This window comes from Anabrus simplex, chromosome 1, assembly GCF_040414725.1.
Source record: "Anabrus simplex isolate iqAnaSimp1 chromosome 1, ASM4041472v1, whole genome shotgun sequence".
Classification (NCBI taxonomy): domain Eukaryota; kingdom Metazoa; phylum Arthropoda; class Insecta; order Orthoptera; family Tettigoniidae; genus Anabrus; species Anabrus simplex.
Genome location: NC_090265.1, coordinates 700,202,555 through 700,226,497, shown reverse-complemented (window position 1 = coordinate 700,226,497; position 23,943 = coordinate 700,202,555). Strand labels below are relative to the sequence as shown.

Sequence of the window (23,943 nt, the reverse complement as noted above, 5' to 3'; positions counted from 1 at the left end):
TCTGGTTTTCCTATAAACCCCCATTTAGTCCCAGATTTTTAAATCTCCTTTTCAATGTTTACATAGAACAGGCAGTAAAGGAAATCAAAGAGAAATTTGGAAAGGGAATCACAGTCCAAGGAGAGGAAATCAAAACCTTGAGATTTGCCGATGATATTGTTATTTTATCTGAGACTGCAGAAGATCTCGAGAAGTTGCTGAATGGTATGGATGAAGTTTTAGGTAAGGAGTACAAGATGAAAATAAATAAGTCCAAAACAAAAGTAATGGAGTGCAGTCGAACGAAGGCAGGTGATGTAGGAAATATTAGATTAGGAAACGAAGTCTTAAAGGAAGTAGATGAATATTGTTACTTGGGTAGTAAAATAACCAACGATGGCAGAAGTAAGGAGGACATAAAATGCAGACTAGCACAAGCAAGGAAGAGCTTTCTTAAGAAAAGAAATTTGCTCACTTCAAACATTGATATCGGAATTAGAAAGATGTTTTTGAAGACTTTTGTGTGGAGCGTGGCATTGTATGGAAGTGAAACATGGACGATAACTAGCTCAGAAAGAAAGAGAATAGAAGCTTTTGAAATGTGGTGTTACAGAAGAATGCTGAAGGTGAGATGGATAGATCGAATCACGAATGAAGAGATACTGAATCGAATTGGTGAGAGGAGATCGATTTGGCTAAATTTGACGAGAAGAAGAATGATAGGACACATCTTAAGACACCCAGGACTTGTTCAGTTGGTTTTTGAAGGAAGTGTAGGTGGCAAGAACGGTAGGGGTAGACCAAGGTATGAATATGACAAACAGATTAGAGCAGATGTAGGATGCAATAGTTACGTAGAAATGAAAAGGTTAGCACAGGATAGGGTGGCATGGAGAGCTGCACCAAACCAGTCTATGGTCTGATGACTCAAACAACAACATGCATATCAAAACCTTCCCCGGGATGAGTATATTCTAAAGATGAAGTTTGGTCGAGATCTATCCCGTCGTTTTGCCGTGATGGAGGAAGAAACAGACACGAAAAATAAAAACCTCTGATACGGTCTTGAGTTGACCTAATGATAAAACCAAAAATGTCCTTAAAGGTGAAATAAGGGTGAAATGGAATTTTATCAGAGTTTCTATTTAAACCTAAATGGTTATTTGATCCTGTTTGGTGAAGGAATAAGAGGTGAATTATAACTATTATAGCAACAATGAATGGTGAAACAAAATGGAAGGTGAAGAATCGAGTGAGAGTAGCATTATCAACCGCGAATCTAAAACGGATAAATATTTGAAAAATTGGCAAAACAAACGAAATTACAGACAGCGGTCCCCCTACAACTTTATTTATATAGGTATAAAAACATTGTACGTTTAAAACCCATCGGTCTTTCAATTTTAAAATACCACTTTTTGGGTTCTCAAGTCTCCGAAAAATTCCAATTTCTAATAAAGAATAAATGCCCACTTTGCACTTTTGTAAAATTTACCTCCTTTCTACCACATCTAGCTTTGTTGAGCGAAACTCTTTTCTCTTCGAGCTGGCGAGACTACATTGTAGTACGGAAGCTGATATCCCCTTCGTAGCAAGTGAAAGCTCAATGAGTGAATGTTGATCACGTAGTAAAGGAACACGAACACACGACCTTACTTGTCTCCATATCAGGTTGTCCTGTCACAATTACGAATATTGCATAACGCAACATACCGAAGTGATGTCCACGACGTGACATGCCTGTGATGTGAATGACCTCAACCTATTAATATCTCGAACAGTTCTATTGGGTCTGTGGTATTGGGACCTACACCAGGACTACTTAATACGAGGACTGGAAAATATCCAAAAGGATTGACAGGAAGAGAAACATCAGCGTTGTTATTAATCCAACAATAAGATTTGAGAGTACCAGTTCACACAGTCACAGGCCAAAGAGGTTGATTCTGAAAAGAACAGACACTACGAACCCTGTTTTAAGTACTTTGAAGAAAAGTATCACATATCCGCCAGTTTTTGGGAGGTGATTGGGTTACTCTTCCGTGCGCGAGGATATGTCACAAAATTTTCAATTAATTTCTTCCTTTGTTTTGGTATTCCAGTTTCGTTTTTTAAAAGATGTCTGTAGTGGCCGTGCGGTTAGGGTCGCACAGCTGTGAGCTTGCATTCGGGAGATAGTGGATTCGAACCCCACTGTCGGCAGTCCAGAAGATGGTTTTCTGTGGTTTCCTATTTTCAAACCAGGCAAATGCTGGGACTGTACCTTAATGAAGGCCACGGCCGCTACCTTCCCAATCTCCCACCCTTCCGTTGCCGAAAACCTTCGATGTGTTAGTGCGACGTCAAACAAATAGCAATATATATGTGTCTGTTTAGATGTTTTACGTAATTAATTGCCAACGGTAAATCATCATTTATACAATACACAAAAAAAAAAGTTTTCCTGATCGGGCATAGGGAAATTTAAAAATTAAAAACTATGTAAGTTCATTCTATCCTAAGATAATTACTGTGAAAATTACTTCCAATTTGATGCTGTTACCGTACGATACGGTGCCCCTTCTTTCTCTCTCTCTCTCTGGGTAATTTCCGCCAAAGGAGTAGTGTTAAGAAAATGTTGCAAACTTTAGGTTGGGAAGACATGGGAGTAAGGAGGCGAGCTGCTCAACTATGTGGTATGTTTCTAGCTGTCAGTGGAGATATGGTGCGGAATGACATTAGTAGACGACTAAGCTTGAACGGACCTTTTAAAAGTAGGAGAAATCATAATATGAAGATAAAGTTAGAATTCAAGAGGACCAACTGGGGAAAGCATTCATTTATAGGAAGAGGATTAAGCGATTGGAATAAATGAACACGGGATTGTTCGATAAATTTCCAAGTTCTTTGAAAACGTTTAAGAAAGAGTTAGGTAAGCAATTGATGTGGAATATAACTCTTCCCTTCTCCTCCTCACCCTACAAAACCTTCGTCCGACCTCCTATTACCTATAGCCTCACCACCTGGGCAGCCATAGCCCACTCCAACCCCAAAACCCTCTCTGGGTGGGGCAGTAGAATAACACCCACGGTATCCCCTGCCTGTCATAAGAGGTGACTAAAAGGGGCCCCATGGGTCTTAACTTGGAAGCGTGGTTTGGCGACCATGAGGCCCTCAGCTGATCCTGGCATTGCTTCCATTTACTTGTGCCAGGATCATTTTCATCTCTCCTATCCGACGTCCCTTGGTCAACTCTTGTTTATTTCCGACCCCGACGGCATTAGAGCACTTGAGGCCCAGGGAATCTTTCATTTTCACGCCCTTGGTGGCCCTTGTCCTTATTTGGCCGATACCTCCATTATTCGAAGTGTCGAATCCCTTCCATGTTTTCTCTCTGATTAGTGTTATATAGAGGATGGTTGTCTAATTGTACTCCCTCTTAAAACAATAATCAGCACCACCACACTCCAACCCCCAACCTCTACCACTCTCTCCTCTCCATTGAACGCCGTAATCTCCGGCTCCCATACCTTCGATTTGTATGATATCTTTCCTTTCCCTAAACTTGACTCCTACGTCCTAACCCGCTTCCAACGTGCCTTCTTTCCAGCCTTCAACTGATACCGCCCCTCCCTTAACCATCTCCTAAGTGATCCGCATCCTCCCTCCCCACACTTTATCCAAACTCCTCTACATCTTTACCGGTCCCTTTCCCCACCCTAAGGTGATGCTTAACTGTGATCTGCGACGGAACGCCCTCAACCCTATTTTCCTCCCACACAAATAAAAAATAAATTGGACAACATGATCCACAATAATAATTGTTGTGAAAAACCTTGTATATAAATAATATAAATAGACACTTTTATGTAGAACATCTTGATAAAACTTAAATTGTAAATATACCGAACTATGCATTATGAATAAAGAAAATAAAAATGCAGAATAAAAAAAGAATAAATACGATTAGCCAATAAGCCAAACCCCTTCTATCTACGAATTTCTAAACATTTCGTACCAAACACTTAAATCCCCCACTCCAGCTTTAACCCGCCTGAATCTCCTGGCCAGAGAGAAGGTGTTACCTTTTAGGTGGCCCACCTCCCCATCGGGGGAGGAATGAAAACTTGCTAAAAAGGTAATCTGCCACTTGGGCGACCGCTCTAAATGCAGATTATTGATGACATTGATGATTGAACTGATCACGAAAGTAGGCGCTGAAACTTGCTGTTTCCCACATAAATCTGTTACCAGAGTTAGGCTATTGTACCACCACAATAACACGCAGTTACCTACACATGGCATATGCCGCCCACTCTCATCGGAGGGTCTGCCTTACAAGGGCTGCACTCGGCGAGAAATAGCCATACGAAATTATTATTATCCTAATACTCTGTAATCAAGAGTACAAAATTGCATGAAATATTAAAATAGTCCAAGAACAACTGGCATAAGCCGCGGGTAAAATGTAGCATGAAGTCACGTGCGGAAATTGTTCTTTACTATTGGTTGATTGTATAAGGCGAGTTTTGGAACGACAGGCGCCATTTTAGTTGAGAGTTGCCACCTTTAAAATACAGTGAAACCTTATTCATACGTGTCTGCTAGGGACAATTTTATTGGCTACTTGAAGTATTTTAATTTTTCCCCATTATTTAATGATTTAGTCCGTCTGCGTGGTGTAGTGTTTGGTGTAATTAGCTCCGGTTCTGCCACGAAATTTGAAAAGTAGTACGAGGGCTGAAACGGGGTCCATTCAGCCGTTAGGGGTCAAATGAGTAGAAGGGGCTTCGATTCCCACCTCAGCCATACTCGAAGGGGTTTTCCGTGGTTTCCCAATTCTCCTCCAGACAAATGCCGGGATGGTACCTAACTTAAGGCCACGACCGTTTCCTTCGCTCTTCCTTGTCTGTCCCTTCTAATCTTCCCATCCCCCACAAGGTCCCTGTTCAGCATAGCAGGTGAGGCCGCCTAGGTGAGGAACTGATCCTCCTTCCCAGTTGTATCCCCCGACCCAAAGTCTCACGCACCAGCACATTGCCCTTGAGGTGGTAGAGGGGAGATCCCTCGCTGAATCTGAGAGAAAAACCAATTCTGGAGGGTAAACAGATTAAGTAAGAAAGAAAGAAAGAAAGAAAGAAAGAAAGAAAGAAAGAAAGAAAGAAGTTTCTCATCAGAACGCAGAATACACAAACTCATAGGAATAAAGGGCGAGGACTGAGTAGCTCAGGCGTAGAGCGTTGGCCTTCTGAGTTCAATTCAGCGGGTTCGATCCCGACTCAACCCGGTGGTATTTAAAGGTGCTTAAATACATCTGCTTTGTGTCGGAAGATTTACCGGCACGTTAAGGAACCCCTGTGAGACGAAATTCCGACACCTTGGCCGTAAAAGTAGTTAGTGCGATGAAAAAACCAATAACATTATTATTAATGAGAAGCATGTGTACCCGTTCTTCGCACGGGAATTGGTAATCGATTTCACGATTCCTTCATGAACTTATGCGAAGTTTATTCAAACGTTTAACACGGCATATGTACGGCCCCGCGGTGTAGGGGGCAACGCATCCGCCTGCCACCCGGCGGCCCCGTGTTCGATTCCAGGCTGGGTCAGGGGTTTTTAATTGTAAATGATTAATATCCCTGGTCTGGGGACTGGGTGTTTGTGTCGTCCTTAATGTTCCTCACATTCAACACTACACTTCCTCCATTTCAATTACACGCAGGTTCATATCACAGGGTGCAAGTAGGGGCAAAAGATCTCTATAGATCGACGCCCCGAACAAATAGCACTTAAAAAAATAAACTGATATTTCATCTAGTAATTGACCATAAACCTGTTGAACGAGTCCGGAAATACACTCATCTCGGCACCATCGTTAATGATCAATGGGATAATTCGGTTGAAGTGAAGTCCCGCATTGGGACAGCTAGGACTGTGTTCACCAAAATGGTAAAATTGTTAAAAAGTTGTGACTTAACACTAGTTACAAAAAGGAGACTCCTTCGCTGCTATGCATTTTCTGTTTATTACTGTGTTTAACGAAGTCACTCAGTAAAATATTAGAGGCCTTTCAGATGTGGCTATACCGAAGCATGCTAAGAGTGTCATGGACAGATCATGTCACAAATACAGAGATCCTTCGAAGAATGAGTACTGACCACTGTAAAATCGAGAAAGCTACAATACCTCGGTGACATCGTGAGAAACAGAAGCAGGTACCATCTACTGCAAGAAATCCTGCAAGGAAAGAGAGGTGTTGGCAGGAAACGAATCTCCTGGCTATAAAAACCTCAGACCGAGCTCGATAGCTGCAGTCGCTTAAGTGCGGCCAGTATCCAGTAATCGGGAGATAGTGGGTTCGAGCCCCACTGTCGGCAGCCCTGAAGATGGTTTTCCGTGGTTTCCCATTTTCACACCAGGCAAATGCCGCGGCTGTACCTTAATTAAGGCCACGGCCGCTTCCTTCCACTTCCTAGGCCTTTCCTATCCCACCGTCGCCAAAAGACCTATCTGTGTCGGTGCGACGTAAAACAAATAGCCAAAAAAAAAAAAAAAAAACCCTCAGAGACTGGACTTTCAAGACGTCGGCAGAGTTACTCTAAACAGCTCGCAACAGAGAAGACACAGTCAAGATGGTTGCCGACATCTGGAACGGATAGGGACTAGAAGAAGAAACTGATATTCTTCTACGAAAGCACGTGGCAGTACCGTGAAGCACGATGAAGCTGAACAGAGTGGAGACAGAATGGGATTTATTGAACGATACAGTTCCTGGCCCGAAGTTGTGCGTATTTCTCCCTATTTCTCTGTTAGATGTTGTTGTTCATCTGAAACCGGGAGTGGCACTATGGTTGAAGGCTCATGAAACCCATCGTTGACATTAACCTCTCTTATTATCTGTACTATCAAAACGAGTAAAATGGCTCCTTAGTTAAACCATTTAACCCAACTTGAAATGATATGATAACATGTAAAACAGTCCATTAATGACAACTCCCTTGTTTTCTTCCTACCGAAATGCTGCACCTGAGAAAAACATTTTAGAAATTGATTTCCATCAAGGCTGGTAGTTATGAATTAAGATTGGTCTGTGTATTTTGTGGAGGGTAAAATCACTGTTTCGATTTCTTATAAACCCCCAAAGCAATCTGGGATTTATAAATAATATTGACCGTAATACCTTCCCAAGGGCAGATATGAAGTTTGGTAGATATATATAGAACAGTTTCCCAGTTACAAGAACTCAACAAACGGACGAACAGGCAAATCGACCCCAAAAAAAGCTAAAATGAAGTCCGCGGGAAGTTAAGACTGAAAAACAGCCCGTTAATGATATCTCCCTTATTAATCCTCGTATTGAAATGATGCACACGAGAAAAAAGTTTAAGAATTTGCTTTCCATTAAGGCAGGTAGATTTCCATTAAGTTTAGTTGTGTATATTTTATGGGAGTGCAAAACACGGTTTCGTATAAACTACCAGTCAATTCAGCGATTGACTGCAGGAACAATATTGGCCCTAAAACGTACGCAAGGACAGGTGGATTCAAAATATGAAGTTTGGTAGAAATATATCCAGTAGTTTTCAAGTTATAAGAACTCAGACAAACAGACAAACAAACAAACAAACAGACACCAAAGCTACAAAATATGCAGATGGTCATTGTACCAGGCGGTACACCCCTACGCCGCACCTTTAAATGTTGCGCCAATAAATCCTCCTCTACAGGAGAAACTCTGAACTTAAAACTGGACCTACTTAAACCTTTCCTCTGAAGATGTCACTGTGTGAATTTCGACATGTTTTTGTTTACTATCTATCAAGAAGTTTGGACATTCTCTCATAGATGCCTCTACAAAAATCTATGATCATGCACCCTGGTGCGAAGTGAAGGAACTTTATTTGAAGAAATTTTGTATTCGCAAGTTTGTTCTTTACTAAATTTAGTGCATTCATTTTTGGGTTGACAATATTTATCCTGTCTTTCCGCCTGTTTTTATTTTAACCAATCAAGAATTTCTGTAATTAATTTTCTACCAATCACAGGTTTCTTCTTCGATTTTGGTGTGTAACTCTAAGCGACCAAATAAAATTAAGTGGGTGTGGCTGTTTTTTTCATGAAAGGTCTCGAACCTTCCCCGAGGGTAAAAACCTGCTGATTTTCACGCCTCCTGGCCACTTCATCAACATCTAACCTAGTGTATGGACGTGTAGCAGGAGGCGGGAAGCGCTTCTTTCATCAAGCAACAGCTCTTCAGTAAGGTAATGGCCGTTTAACATCGTTATTTTCTTGCTAGCTCAGCAGTTTAACCCGTGGGAAAGGTCCGAAACTTTTACCATGTAACCTACTTTTCTGTACGGTAATCTAATTTTTGCCGGCTTATGTAAATATCTTTAACTATAAATCGGGGATAGAGAGTGCCTTACCCTCTCGAGCTCCCCTTCATTTTGATTTGAGGTGACTACGTTTTGGTAACTGATTTTCCTTCTCTTCTTTAATGTTTAAATTTCTTCCTTATACGGGCCACCTCCATAGTTTGGGAATAGCCCCTGTTTCATCGGCCTAGTGCCTTTTAGGTTTTAAGAAGTTTCATGTAGGAATGCAAGTACACGCCTCCATTCAACTTTGTGTTGCGGGCCAATTACTTAACCTATTATTTTCTGCTATGGCCCAGTAGGTTGGGTACGAGATACCCCTGCTTCATTTGTTGTAAGTTGTGCCTTGATGGCAATTTATTGTAAAGTCTGACATTGCCTTAAGTAGGCTTGAAAAACTGAGAGCGCGTCTGCTCTTTTCTGGTGTTATAAAAAGTCCTCTGGGAGGCTTGAGGTTAAAAGTTGGGAGCAAGTGCTCCATGTGGTAGGGGTTTTCTGCCCCTTTGAACAAATTGTGCTTTTGTAAAACTAGGGGCGTGTAGCCCGAGAGAGTTAAAGTTCTGGAATCTTGGATCTTTCTAGTCTTGTTTACAAATTTTTATTCCCAAAGTAAATGTTGTTAAGATTTTGTCGTTGATTGATTGTTAAAATTCAAAAATATAACCTTTATTTGAAATTGTAAAATTAACTTTGATTCTGTAGTTAGACCCATTCATCCCGGCACCATCTTTCACCTCTGCTAATCCACCAAACCACGGTAACAGTCATTATTACAACTGAAACGGATAACTGAACGAAAATTTCGCCAAAATAGGCAATGTACAGACACTCGGTCGTTACGATTTTATTTATCTAGATTATAAAGTGTTACAGAGCCTCCGTAGCCCCGGCGACACCACGTCGGCCTCTCATCACTGGGTTCCTTGCTTCAAATCCCGATCACCCCAGCTGAGCTTTGTGCTAGACAAAGTGGAGGCGGAACAGGTTTTTTCATTCCATCTGTCAGTGGTTAATCCTTGTCCCGGAGAAGTGCGACAGTCTTCAGCAGCTGGCACAATTCCTATTCTCACCGCTAGATGGGTCTTCATTAATTCCATTCCTGACACAGTCGAATTACTGGAAACAGGCTGAGGATTTTAATTTTCTTTTCTCAAAGGTTACAGTATCAGCAAAATCGATGAGCCGGAAGGTCGAGCTACTTATTTTCTCGCATCTTTTACCCGTCCCGACGTAGATGTAAACAGTAAACAATCTTGCTGAAGAAAGAGAAGTTCATTTTGATGGATCTCGAGAGGAGGGATCAGATTTGAGAGTGTAATGCCTTATACCCATGACTGAAAACAGCGAAATAATGCTTTATTTTTGAATTTGGTTCTATTGGCAGTGCAGTGTAGCTTATAAAGTTGTTTTTTTCTACGGGCTTTACGTCGCACCGGCACAGATAGGTCTTACGGCGACTATAGGATAGGGAAAGCCTAGGAGTTGGAAGGAAGCAGCCGTGGCCTTGATTAAGGTACAGCCCCAGCATTTGCCTTGTGTGAAAATGGGAAACCACGGAAAACCATCTTCAGAGCTGCTGACAGTGGGATTCGAACCCACGATCTCCCGGATGCAAGCTCGCAGCCGCGCGCCTCTACGTGCACGGCCAACTCGCCGGGTAACGTATAATGGACGAGTTTTCTACAAGTATTGAATGTCGGTGGATAGGATGTAAATGTGATCAATCTACTGGAGTGTTTGATATATTAGTGAATGTCATTATACTGATACGACAAAAATGTATTTTTACTAAAAATAAAAACAAAACCCATGGCACTACAGCCCCGAAGGGGCATGGCCTACCAAGCGACCGCCGTTCAGCCCGAAGGCCTGCAGATTACTAGGTGACGCATGGTCAGCACGACGAATCTCCTCGGCCGTTATTCTTGGCTTTCTAGACCGGGGCCGCTATCTCACCGTCAGATAGCCACTCAATTGTAATCACGTAAGCTGAGTGGACCTCGAACCAGCCCTCAGATCCAGGTAAAATTCCTGTCCTGGCCGGGAATCAAACCCGAGGACTCCGGATGAGAGGCAGGCACGCCACCTGACACCGCGGAGCTGACTCATATTATTCTACTAGTGTGCTTTATTATAAGACTAGCTGATGTACCCGTGCTTCGCTACGGGATTCTCAGAAAGACTGACTGTGTGGTTTTCCTAACTGAAATCAACATAGGTCAGTACAAAAACGTAAGTATGAATATAGCGATTGAAAGCAATGCTATCATATAAAATACTCAATCAAATGGAAAGCCGCACGTTTTATCACTTTTAACGAACAGTGCTGCGGTTAGATTGTGGTGCCAATCTAATAGTCCAAAGTTCCAGAGCTGGAATGACCAGGCTGCAGATTGCCATGAACACTCATCTGTCATTATACCGCTAAATATGCACATTGTTCATTCCAATCAGTGCCTCAGAGTAGGGATTGAATACCCCCAATGCTATGCTGATCCAGTGTGTTACGTACCAGTAGTATCAGAAAATTTATAAACCAGGGGAATGGCATGCTAAAGAAGAAAGTTATCTAACTCCCCAGCTACTTCCCATCATTATTCAGGCAGGCTGTTACACTCTGTCCGACTGGGCGAGTTGACCGTGTGGTTAGCGGTGCGCAGCTGTGAGCTTGCATCCGAGAGATAGTAGATTCGAACCCCATTATCGGCAGCGCTGAAGATGGTATTCCGTGGTTTCCCACATTCACACCAGTCAAATGCTGGGCCTGTACCTTAATTAAGGCCTAAGGCACTCCTAGCCCTTTCCTATCCCATCGTCGCCTAAAACCTATCTATGTCGGTGCGACGAAAGTCAAATAAAAATACTCTGTACGCAGCAGTAATCCTATCTACCGGAGATGAGGGGCAACAGAAGACATAAAGCACATCACGACAAACAATGGTCAATGTAATGTCATTGTTGATCAATGTTATGAGCTTTCTATATTGTAGGCCTACACATTTAGTTTTCTTTCGACTCTGTGATTTGTAAAATATTTTATACCGTAAACTGTAGTTTCTTATTCTCCGACTTTACATACCGATTTTCATTAAATACTGTTTACCGATTTTCTCGTTACTCGCCGCTGATATGGACTTAGTAACAAAAATCCAAATTCATTAATATCTTGGTGATCATAGCCAGTACGGTAACAATGTATAAGACATGAATAATAGGAAATTTAATACTAACCTTAGTTATCTAGCATTCATTGACTACACTTCTAATAAGAAATATTTGAGAATTACATTTTAGGCCTCTCCTTAAACTACCATTTCACTCAGCGTGAATAAAATAATTTACAGCCTAGACTATAGCGACTTATTTCCTGACTTTGCATACCGATTATCATCAAGATAGGACTACTAATAAGAACAATATTTGAGAAGTTAAATTTTAGGCCTTCCCCTAAACTACCATTTTTCTCAGCGTGAATACAATTATTGATAGCCTAGATTGTAGCAATTTATTCCCCAACTTTGCATACCCATTTTCTTAAAAATACGACCACTAATAACATAAAGTTGAGAATTCAATTTTAGGCCTTCCCCTAAACTACCATTTTACTCAGCGTGAGTAAAATGATTTATAGCCTAGATTGTAGCGGCTCATCCCCCGACTTCACATACCGATTTTCATTAGACCACTAATAACATAAATAGTTGAGAATTCAATTTTCGGCCTTCCCCTAAACTACCATTTCACTCAGCGTGAGTAAAATGATTTATAGCCTAGATTGTAGAGGCTTATCCCCCGACTTCACATACCGATTTTCATTAAATTCTCTTCAACCGTTTTCTCGTGATGCGTGTACATACATACATACAGACAGACAGACAGACAGACAGACAGACAGACAGACAGACAGACAGACAGACAGACAGACAGACAGACAGACAGACAGACAGAAATTACGGAAAAGTAAAAAGTGCATTTTCTTGTTACTATGGACATGGCCGATACAGAAATACCATTATTTTCAAATTCTGAGCAATGTACAGACAAAACTCTTATTTTATATATATAGATTATATCCACAAATTGTTATCTCTCCTTGTTTAAAAAATTAAGTTGTGCAAGGTAAAATTTTTCATTTTCCGGGTGAGTTGGCCGTGCGGTTATGTGCGTGCAGCTGTTAGCTTGCATTCGGGAGATAGTGGGTTCGAACCCCACTGTCGGCAGCCCTGAAGATGGTTTTCAGTGTTTTCCCCATTTTCACACCAGGCAAATGCTGGGGCTGTAGCTTAATTAAGGCCACGGCCGCTTATGTCTCACAGCTAGGCCTTTCCTATCCTCCAGTCACCAAAAGACCTATTTGCACTGGTGAGATGTAAAGGAACTTGTAAAACAAACAAAAAAATGTCTCATGGGATGGTCCAAGACTCGTCTTGTCCAAAACACAATTTTAATGTATTGCAATTCTTCTTCTTTTCCTATCGCTTTTCCCACACCTGTGTGGTCGCGGGTGCGAACTGCGTCGCACATGTGGATTTGGCCCTGTTTTATGGCCGGATGCCCTTCCTGACGCCAACCCTATATGAAGGGATGTATTCACTTTTGCGTGTTTCTGTGGTGGTTGGTTGTGTAGTGTGTTGTGTTGTGTTGTGGTGTGTGAATATGAAGAGAAGAGTGTTGGGATGGATACAAACACCCAGTCCCCGAGCCAGAAGAATTAATCTGAAGCGATTAAAATCCCAGACCCGGCCGGAAATCAAACCCGAGACCCTCTGAACCGAAGGCCTCCACGCTGACCATTCAGCCAACGAGTCGGACTTAATTTATTGCCATTCTACTAATTAAAGTTTTGATTCCTCAATATGACGACACTATGGCCTTAGACTTGAATGCATGGTAGAACTATTAAATAAAGGAGACTTATATTACAAAAAAAATTAAATTAAAAGTCACTCATGGTAGATAAGACGAGTTTTGGAACTGACTGCCTCATATGTACGCATCAAATGGTCAAAATAATAAGCGCATCACAATTTGAAACTTTTCTGATGGCTTGTTCGTGTTCAGTGACTTTTCTTCTAGTTTTGGTATCACAGTGCCATCTATTGGGACTTGGTGAAAGTGCAATAATAGTACCACGGTCGACTGGACCCCTCGCTGCGCTCCAAGCTAGCTAGAGCGACGCATCAATTCGGCCGTGATATTACAAATCAAGGATGGCTGTCTTCGGCCTTGTCCACAACGAAGTACCGCACCTAGCACTGCCCTAGTCCTATGCTGAACTGCAAAAGGAGACGTGTTATAAAATAGTAGTGATCACACATAACAGAGGACTGCACTTTGCACTGATCTTGGTTACAAGCTATACAGAAACCCTAGCACCGCTCTTGCAAATTGATTTTCCATTTGTTTAGCCTCGCACCTAGCACAGAGCTTGATCATACGAACCATAAAGTTAGCCTTGTGGCCATGATCGCTAATGTGACAAGTCTGTACGGTCTTACACGTTGACAAGCCGGTTCGAGTCCCGTTGATGGAAAGAAATTCTCCTTCAGAACGTTGGCTGACAGATTAGGAGAGGTGGTGGTATGCAATCACTAGATTGCGTGCCAAAAGCCTCTATTAAATTCCCAACTTCTCCGTAGTGTTCATATGGAGTGAGGGCATATGACGCAATTGATGGTGATTCGTCTGTCGAATGGAGATCTTAAGCCTTGAGCAAACTCCCTTGGTACTATTCGACAGGAGCAGGCTATGTGCTGGCACCGGGATTCACCATCTCCCTCCTACTATCATGTATTATCTCATGAAGTTGACGTCGGTGAGGTCCATCACGTTTCTACCCGACCCCGCAAAGAAACTACTATTTGCTTTAGACGCACTGATGATGCGATAGGGAAGGCCTAGTAGAGGGAAGGAAGCAGCCGTAGCCTTAATTACAGTAAGGTAAAGCCCCAGCTATTGCCTGGTGTGAAAATGGGAAACCATCTTCAGGGCTGCTGACAGTGGGGTTCGAACCCACTATCTCCGGGATACAAGATCACAGCGCGCCCCTAAGCGCAAGACCAACTCGCCCGGTCCGCGGAGAAACGGGACAAGGGCTGGGCATACAGTAGTAATAGTATTTTTCGTGTACTTCCTCTGATCATCGATCTAGCGAGAGTTTCGTATCTAGTGGTCCTTTCTATTTAACTCTCAGATACTTGCACAGCCTCCAACCTAGAGAATGTCATTCCAGTTTATTTTCATCAGGCGAGTTTGCAACAACTTTCACCCGGTTGAAATCAGTGTTTTCTTTTTAGCTAAAGAATGTACAAGTAAAATATATGAACATTTCAGTGCAATGCTACCGAGCTCGATAGCTGCAGTCGCTTAAATGCGGCCAGTATCCAGTATTCGGGAGATAGTGGGTTCGAACCCCACTGTCGGCAGCCCTGAAGATGGTTTTCCGTGGTCTCCCATTTTCACACCAGGCAAATGCTGGGGCTGTACCTTAATCAAGGCCACGGCCGCTTCCTTCCCACTCCTTGCCCTTTCCTGCCCCATCGTCGCAATAAGACCTATCTGTGTCAGTGCGACGTAAAGCAACATGAAAAAAAAAAAAAAAGAAGTCCAATGCTGTTATTAATCTTTAACATGAGGTAAGTGTTGAAAAATAAAATGGCGTATGGCATTTAGTGCCGGGAGTGTCCGAGGGCAAGTCCGGCTCGCCAGATGGAGGTCTTTCTATTTGACGTCCGTAGGCGCATGATGATGAAGACGACCATACACCCACCCCCCGTGTCAGCGAAGTTAACCAATTATGGTTAAAATTCCCGACCCTACCGGGGATCGAATCCGGAACCCCTGTGACCAACGGCCAGCACGTTAACCATTTAGTCATGGAGCCGGATTAGGTTAGTGTTGATTCTCACTCACGGTTTACAATCCTCCTATCAAGGTAAATACTGCACTATGGAGAATCTTCATTGGGGTAATCACACAAATGGGATTGCAAGTAAAGGGTACAGATCTTTCCACATGACTACGAGAGCATTTATAAGTTATAGTGAGGATGTAAAAGAGGGTAAGACCCCAACTAGAGTATGGTTCCAGTGTAAGGAACCCTCACCAGGATTACTTGATTCTAGAACTAAAAAAAAAAAAAAAAAAAAAACCGTGAAAAACAGCTCGATTTTCTCTGGGTGATTTCCGACAAAAGAGTAGCATTACGAAAATGTTGCAAAGTTTGGGCTGGGAAGACTTGGGAGAAAGGAGACGAGCTGCTCGACTAAGTGGTATGTTTCGGGCTGTCAGTGGAGAGATGGTGTGGTATGGCATTAGTAGACGAATACGTTTGAGTGGTGTTTTAAAAAGAGTGTAATTTGAAGATGTTACAATTCAAGAAGATAAATTGGAGCAAATATTCGTTTACAGGAAGAGGAGTTAGGATTTGAAAAATTTACCAAGGGAAATGTTCAATGAATTTCCAAATTCCTTGCAATTATTTCAGAAAAGACTGGGTAAGCAACAGATAGGGGATCTGTACCTGGGCGACAATTCTCCACTCCGACCGACCGGCCGAGCAGATGAGCGGTAACCACGGCTTAACCGTGGCTCTACGCCTCTGTATTCGAGAGACGGAGAGAGGTCGGTTCCTACCGTCGGTTGTCCTGATAATGTTTTTCCGTGGTTTTCCATTCTCCCGCACTAAGGATAATGCCGGGACAGTTCCTAGTATAAGCCACAGCCGTCAATCCCTCATCTTCTTCGAGCATCTCCTTCACCGTACCAAATCTCCCTGCTTTAAGAGCCGCGCCTCCGCTTTCAGGGGAGGAATGAAATCATTTAGTAGTGGTAGCCTATTCCTTTTCTCTCTCACTTTTGGTTCGGTCTTAGTCTGATCATTACAGTGTAAACCTGTAGGATGTACAATGTTCAGATGAGTTCAGATATCAAACAATAGTTAAAGTTTACTTCTCACCCCTGATATCACATTACTCTGCTCGTCCTTCTTGACCTCCTCCGGCCTCGCACGAGCTACGATAGCGCTAACTGCGACTATCAAGGTAACTACGAGGAGCTTGGCTGCCATCTTGTTGTCTGTACCTGAAACAACAGAAAAGATATGTTACTAATGTCCAAGAAGAACAGTTAAGTAAGTTACTTACCTACTTTCACAAGGTTAGGAATGGGCAAAGTAAGAGCGAACAAAATTTTCATTATAAAGTCTAATAAGCGTCAATACAGACACTTTCTATTTAGAAAGATAACGGGAAGGAGCAAAATAATCTGCCTTCGTTAAATCAGGGAGACGCATTTCACTTGCATTGGACGGTTCATTCCATACAGACTAGCAACCTGAGCTACCTGAGAACTACACATTCTGATCAGTGGCGTTTTCTCAGGGTGCGTAAATTGTGTGTCAACACCCAAATACATTAGTAATAAAATAATAAATCATTTTATATCATTTGTTTAAATGTAATGTTACATTATAACGTGTTTTTCTTTCGTCACCGTTCCTTGTTCCGCTCCATATACTGTAGTTCCTCTCAGCACCGTCCGGAACCAACGACTCGGCGCGCGTACGCTCTCAGTACACTTGCCTCGTGCATGCTAAACCTAACCAAGGTGTTATTTCAGTTACCAAAGCTTTGAGTTGACTTTTGTTTTCGAGTTCCGCTCGAAGATATTATTTCGTACACAATCAATTCGGAGGTTTAAAAGTGTTAATATGGGTAGTGAAGGCATAGTAAAACAATTATTAAACACTAGATTTTCATCACTTTCTTATAGAAAAGAACAAGAGATTGACCTACAGTCAATTTTCAGGGTTGCCGACGGTGGTTTGTTTATTCTCCGTACTTTAGTTTTGCAATATTTTATTATTACAGTATATACATTTTACAATGGTGAAGTGATTGAAATGGCCAAAGTACGTATTTCATCTTTGAAAGAAAATCGTAATTGTCTGCCGGCTTTCTCTTTCTTTCTCCATGTCTTTATCTTACATTGATTAATTTTCTCATCTGACGTTTCCGAACCTATGTCCATAAAACATATTTTCTTCCTCTACGTGTGAGGGATGTGTACTGAAAGTTTGACCTACCTTATTGTTAAACCCTCAGAACAGCCGACGGTGGAAACCAGCCCCTCTGTCTCCCGATTACAGAGGCGTAGAGCCCCTTCTCTGCTCGGTTGGCCGGTCGGACCACGGACACACTCTGCACCCGCCGACCTTATTATATTACCAGCTGTAGTACCTGTTGTTGACTGGACAATATATAGCATGTGCAAAGTTATCTAACTCCCCAGCTACTTTCCGCAAGTATCCAGACATGCTGTTTTACTCAGGACCCGGCAGTAATCCCATCTATCGGAGATGAGTGGCAGCAGAAGAGAAAAATCATACCACAACGACAGTCGATATAATATTATTGATGATCAGTTTTATGAACCTTCGATATTGTAGGCCTTCACAATTAGTTTTCTTTCGACTCTGGGATATTAGAGCATCTAATGTGAAGGAGTCCTTCCTTCTTCAATGACCCCCTCTTGTCTTATTCTTCAAGCGATCGTTCCTTTACGATTTTTCTCATTCTTTATATTCATCTTCACAATTTTCCTTGTCAGTATGGACCGATGACCATGCGTTTTTGCACCTTAAGACAACCATGACAAAAACCATCGCAAATTAACACGATTAAACAATATTTCCATGCCAGCAATGCTCGGCGTTGATATGGACTTAGCAGTATAAGACTAAATTCATCAATTCTATTATCATAGTCGGTATGGTAAAGCTGTATAAGACATAAATGATTGTAACATTTATTCTCTATAACTTTTGTTATGTGATACGTTTAAATAGGTCCAATAACATACGTATTTTAAAAAATAGGCATCTTCCCCTAAACTACCATTTCATCCAGCGTGAATAAAAATTATTTATAGCCTAGACTGTAGTACCTTATTCCCAGACTTTATATACCGATTTTGATTAAATTCGCTTCACCCATTTTCTCGTGGTTCGGGGTTAATATGGACTTAGCAACAAAAATCGAAATTCAGGAATATCACTGTTATCATAAATGATCGCAATTGTAATTCTGTATAAGTTTACAGATTTAGTTATTATCAATAGGATTACTAATAAGATAGTTATACGAGAATTACATTTTAGGCCTTCCCTAAACTACCATTTCAATGAGCGTTAATAAAATTATTTATAGCCTAGATTGGAGTGCCTCATTCTCCGACTTTATATACCAATTTTCATTAAATTCTCTTCTGCCATGTTATCGTGATGACCGTACAGAGAGAGAGAAAACACAGGTAGACAGAGATGACGGAAAATTAAAGAGTGCATTTGCTTGTTACTGTGAACACGGCCGATACAGAAATACAATTCTTTTTGATTTCTGAGCAATGTACAGACAAAACTCATATTTTATATATTGTACGCGCACTTTTTAGTGATAGCTTTTTGTACTGGGTTGAGGAGTAAGGAGGGAGCACTGCCAGTTCTGGTAATACTGCCAACTGAATGGAAATGAAATCTGAATTGAATCGATAATATGATCGATCGATTTGAATTTTCTAAACCTTTATTATCTTACGCCAACAACTGTGTCACACACACAATATATAATACTATATAACATTTCTCGATGCGAAACGTGTTGCTAGCATGAATTCTATAGTTTGGCTTTGCTGTGTAAACAACAACAGTACGAGTATTTAAAGTGTACGCCAGATGTCGCACAGCGATCGTAAGCGATTCTTAGTTTGTGTTTCAAAGGTTGCCAATACGAATCTCGAACGATTCAGCACTAGGGTGTAAATCTATCGCTAAAAAGTGTGCAGATAATACATAGATCATTAATTTTAAATGCGGTTTTTTTTGCGTGCTGATTCGTGTTAAAAGGTACTTAGATGTCGTATTAGGCATCGTAGAATTAAGAGAATGTGCCGCGGTATGAATGTGTGGGTTAGTAATTATTCAATTCCACCTAAAACGTTTTTCCAACTTCAGCACTGTAAATACTTACGAGGAACTCATTCCACTTCGCGGTCGGGATCACGCCTTTCACAGTTATCTCCCAACTTTCACACTCTTCCGCTAAGCGGACATTCCAGTGTTGTAGCGTCTACTTCATTGTTAACTTTGACCGCTAGATGACACCACCTCTCCTGTTTGCTTTGTGTTTACCACAGGCTAACGATTGTTGCTCTGGCTATATTGAACACATTCACCGGTTAATTGAATGCTCCTGATCAGCTTATAACGAACATGTAATTTAAAATACACAACATTTTCTCCTTTAGCTTCATTGAATAAATAGTGAAAGAAGATATTCAAATATCCTCCTTTAATTTGTTACCATACGTCTTCTATGTCCTGTTATTACCATCATACAAATCATCCGACTGGAGTGTACACCAACTCTAAGGAAAAGTCCTCCTTTTTAGAGGCGAAAAAAATACAAATTTTGAAACGAGATCGCAAGTATTTGGATAAATTATTCCAGTCCCTAACTCCTCTTCGTAAAATTTGCCCTTCTGAATTCATACTTTATCTTCATATTCCGATCTTTCCTACTTTTAAAACACCACTCAAGCTTTATCGTCTCCTATGGCCATTCCACGCCATCTCTCCACTGATAGCACGGAACATACCACTTAGTCGAACAGCTCGTCTCCTTTCTCCCAAGTCTTTCCAGCCCAAAGTTTGCAACATTTTCGTAAAACTAATCACCAAGAGCAAATCGCACTTAGTTTTCGAATCAAGTAATCCTGGTGTGGGTCTCATACATTGGAACCATACTCTGATTGTGGTCTTACTGGTAAGTTATATACCCTCTCCTTTACATCCTTACTACAACCCCTAAATACCCTCATAACCATGCGCAGAGACCTGTGCCCTTTATTTACAACACCGTTTATGTGATTACACCAATGGAGATCTTTCCTTATATTAACAGCTAGGTACTTAAAGGACTTTCACCCCACCAACGCAGTAATTAAAACCGAGAGGACTTTCCGTATTGGTGAAACTCACAACCTCACTTTTAACTCCGTTTACGATCCTACCATTGTCTGCTGTCCATCTCAAAGTCTTTCTGCAATCGCTCACAATCCTGTAACTGATCTTTTACTATACGCATTGTAATATCATCCGAAAAATGCCTTATTTCTGATGGTGGTGGTGGTGATTATTGTTTTAAGAGGAAGTACAACTAGGCAACCATCCTCTATATAACACTAATCAGAGAGAAAAAAATTGAAGGGATCCGACACTTCGAAAAATGAAGATATCGGCCAAAGGAAGACAAGGGCCACGAAGGGCGTGAAAATGAAAGACTCCCTAGCCCTCGCTAACCTAATAGCGTCGGGGTCGGAAAAGAACAAGAGTTGACCAAGAGAGATCGGATAGGATAGTGAAAGTGAGGAGCCTGGCACAAGTAAGTGGAAGCAATGCCAGGACTCAGCTAAGGGCCCCGTGGTCGCCAACCCACGCTCCAAAGTTCAGAGCCCCTGGGGCCCTTATTTCTGATTCCAATTCCTTACTCATATCAAATATCGCCGTTGTGCCCGAGAAAATCACTGTGTGGAATATTTTAGCTTAGAGATTTGGCCGGTAAGGTTGTGTCATTTAAGGTTCAATATTGTGCAAACGAGGTCAAAGAATTCTTGCTCTTCATAATAAATGTTCTGCGGGTCAGTATTCGCACGTAATATTATCACATATATATAAGAAAAGAAAGGTCCAATAATAGTGCCTTGAGGAACTCCCCTGTTAATCATTACAGGATCAGAGAAATTAAGCAAAGCTTGGGATTTACTTGATTTTTAACATTGTAATCATTGTGATGGAATCTCCAGTTAGACGTGAAATCCAAACGACAAGGACGGGAAATATTATTTTTTTTCAATCTACGTACCATGCATTGGCTGGGAGGATGACAGGTGTTAGCAATTCTGTCGCATCAGTAACAACGATACCATCGTATCACAAACCTGATGGAGAGACAATGGATGACACATGTTCAAGGCGTTGTTAATCAGTCAAAACCTTTGAGCAAAATTCCGTTATTCATATAATCGAACTCACTAATGAGCTTCTGAACAACACGACCTGCTGATATTGGTTCTTCCGACAAGAAATAAAAAGACAGAGTGTCTACCTTAACTAGGGTCACCATACGTCCGCATTTATGCGGACATGTCCATATTTTCGACGTTTAATAAGCGTCCGCGTGCATTTTTCGAAAGGTTATTTTCATCTCGTATCGTCAACAAGTTATGTTTTTTACATCGATTATTGAATACACCCTTTGTTGTTAGCTTACAATCGATCTGTTATGCTAGTAAAACGAAAATATCGATTTACATTTCCTTACAGTCGATGTATCTGTAGCTGTTGTAGTTCTCCCTTCTTCCGGTTTTCACTTAAGAGTTTATGTTTATGTGATAAATGGGTAGACACGAGCGAACTAGTGTAATCATCCAGCTGCATCTTCATTAAATTTCACATTCCGTACCCAATAAATCACCTTATTCGGTACGGTAAGTTGAAACAACAGTTTCTTGATTTTCAAAATGATCTGCACAGAAACGTTGTTTTATTTTATAAGATAACATTTGTTAGAGCAGAACAATGCATTTTGATCATGCTTTGTTTCGTTTTCGTTGAAGATGATTTATCATCATGCCGAAGAGGAAATGTCCATTTGCGGAAAAACTCCGAGAAAAATATCCAAGCTTTCGTCCAGGAAGAGTGCGATGGGAAGCAGAAGGTACGACTTGCTGCCCAGGGACCTATGTTTAAGTCGCAAATGATGGCGTCAGCGACCTGTTTATTATGTATTTATAGCTATTTGACAACATAAAATTGTGCTAATAATGTTTCATTCGGGATTCCGCAGTCTTAAGAGTGTGCTGATCAGTCCCGTTCAGGGTTTCATAATATGGTGACACTAACCCCAAAGGTGTTACATTCACCAATACATCAGGTAGAGAGAGAGAGAATGAAGCCAAGAACCTCGGAAGGTTTCGAACAACAAATTCAGGACAGAAGATTGTGGCAAAACTTGGGTAACGTTGAAATACTCTGGACGTGAAACGTGCATATTTTGAGACGCAATTCCTAAATTCATATCTTAGAAAATATATTTTGAATAGTACCAAACTTAGTTCACCGTTTAACAATAACTAGGGCAAAATATGAACTTCAACCATCTACAGATATGTACATAACAACAAATCAGATTTGAAAATTCACATTTTTGTCATTACCTTACGAACAATTTTCACGGAAGATACAGTAGAAACTCGATTATCCGAACCTTCATTATTCGGACGTGAAGAAGCGTTTTTCTCTCTCGCGACTTAGGCCCGATGAAAATGATTAAGACTATCCAGCAAATTAAAATTACGGATTTCGATGTCAGGCAATGGCAGATTCCTAGCCTTTTCCATGATTTCAAAGAATTTGGAAATTTATCAAACGTCTTCCTTGTAAAATTACTCGAATCCCCTATTCCTCTTCTTGTAATCGAGTATTTTCCCCAATTAGTCCTATCTTCATTTTATAATCTTTCGTAATATCAGAAAATTCGCTCAAGCTTATTCGTCTACCAATGTCATTCCACGGCATCTCTCCACTGACAGCTTGGAACATTCCGCTTCATCAAGCTGTTCATCTCCTCAGTGCCAAGTCTTTCCAGGCCATAGTTTGCAACATTTTAGTAACACTATTTTGCCTGAAATGACCCAGAACAAACCGCCCCTGACTACATCTCTACAACAAGCCTAGAAATCGAATTCCATGTAAGTCAACAGAAAAATAAATTCACGACTGCTGATCGTAAGAACAACAACAGTTCGCATATCTAGCAGACTGGAGGATGTTACGTTGTAAACCAGTAGTCTACATATCTTGGCTCCTTATTGTCCACTTCTATTGGTTCCACTGATGAAGTAAAACGAAGGATCGAAATAGCAAAGATAGCAATGATCCGTCTGCAGAATATTTGGAAAGATAATAACAAAAATGTCCGCCTCTGTGGTGTGGTATTAGTGTGATTAGCTGCCACCCCCGGAGGATAGGATTCGATTCCCGGCTCTGACACGAAATTTGAAAACTGGTACGAGGGCTGAAACGGGGTCTACTCAGCCTTGGGAGGTCAACTGAGTAGAGGGGAGTTCGATTCCCACCTCAGATATCCTTGAAGTGCTTTTCCGTGGTTTCCCACTTCTACCTCAGGCAAATACCGGGATGGTACCTAACTTAAGGCCACGGCACCTTCCTTCCCTCTTCCTTGCCTATCCCTTCCAATCTTCCCATCCCTCCACAAGGTCCCTGTTCAAAATAGTAGGTGGGAACCATTCCTTCCCAGTTGTATTCCCCGACCTAATGTCTCACGCTGCAGGACACTGTCCTTGAGGCGGTAGAGGTAGGATCCCTTGCTGAGTCAGAGGAAAAAACACGAACTCTGGGCGGTAAACAAACTAAGAAAGAAAGATGATAACAAAAAGGGAAGCTAGTTTTCTCAGTTACGCGGAGACGTGCGCGAATAGAAGGCTTTGAAATATGGTGCTGGACGAAAATTCTGAGGATTCCATGAACCAC

General features: G+C 41.5%; 1 protein-coding gene across 1 annotated transcript in view; it reads right to left on the bottom strand.

Moving 5' to 3' along the window:
* Window positions 1-19,402, bottom strand: part of LOC136857355 (uncharacterized) — a 30,264-nt gene extending 10,862 nt beyond the window's left edge. The window contains exons 1-2 of the mRNA XM_067135968.2: window positions 19,361-19,402; window positions 16,291-16,415 (exon numbers count right to left, since the gene is read on the bottom strand). Coding sequence (XP_066992069.1) covers window positions 16,291-16,401 — 111 coding nt within the window. The 5' untranslated portion in view covers window positions 16,402-16,415; window positions 19,361-19,402. The remainder of the gene's footprint in view (window positions 1-16,290; window positions 16,416-19,360) is intronic.
* Window positions 19,403-23,943: the final 4,541 nt, after the last annotated feature.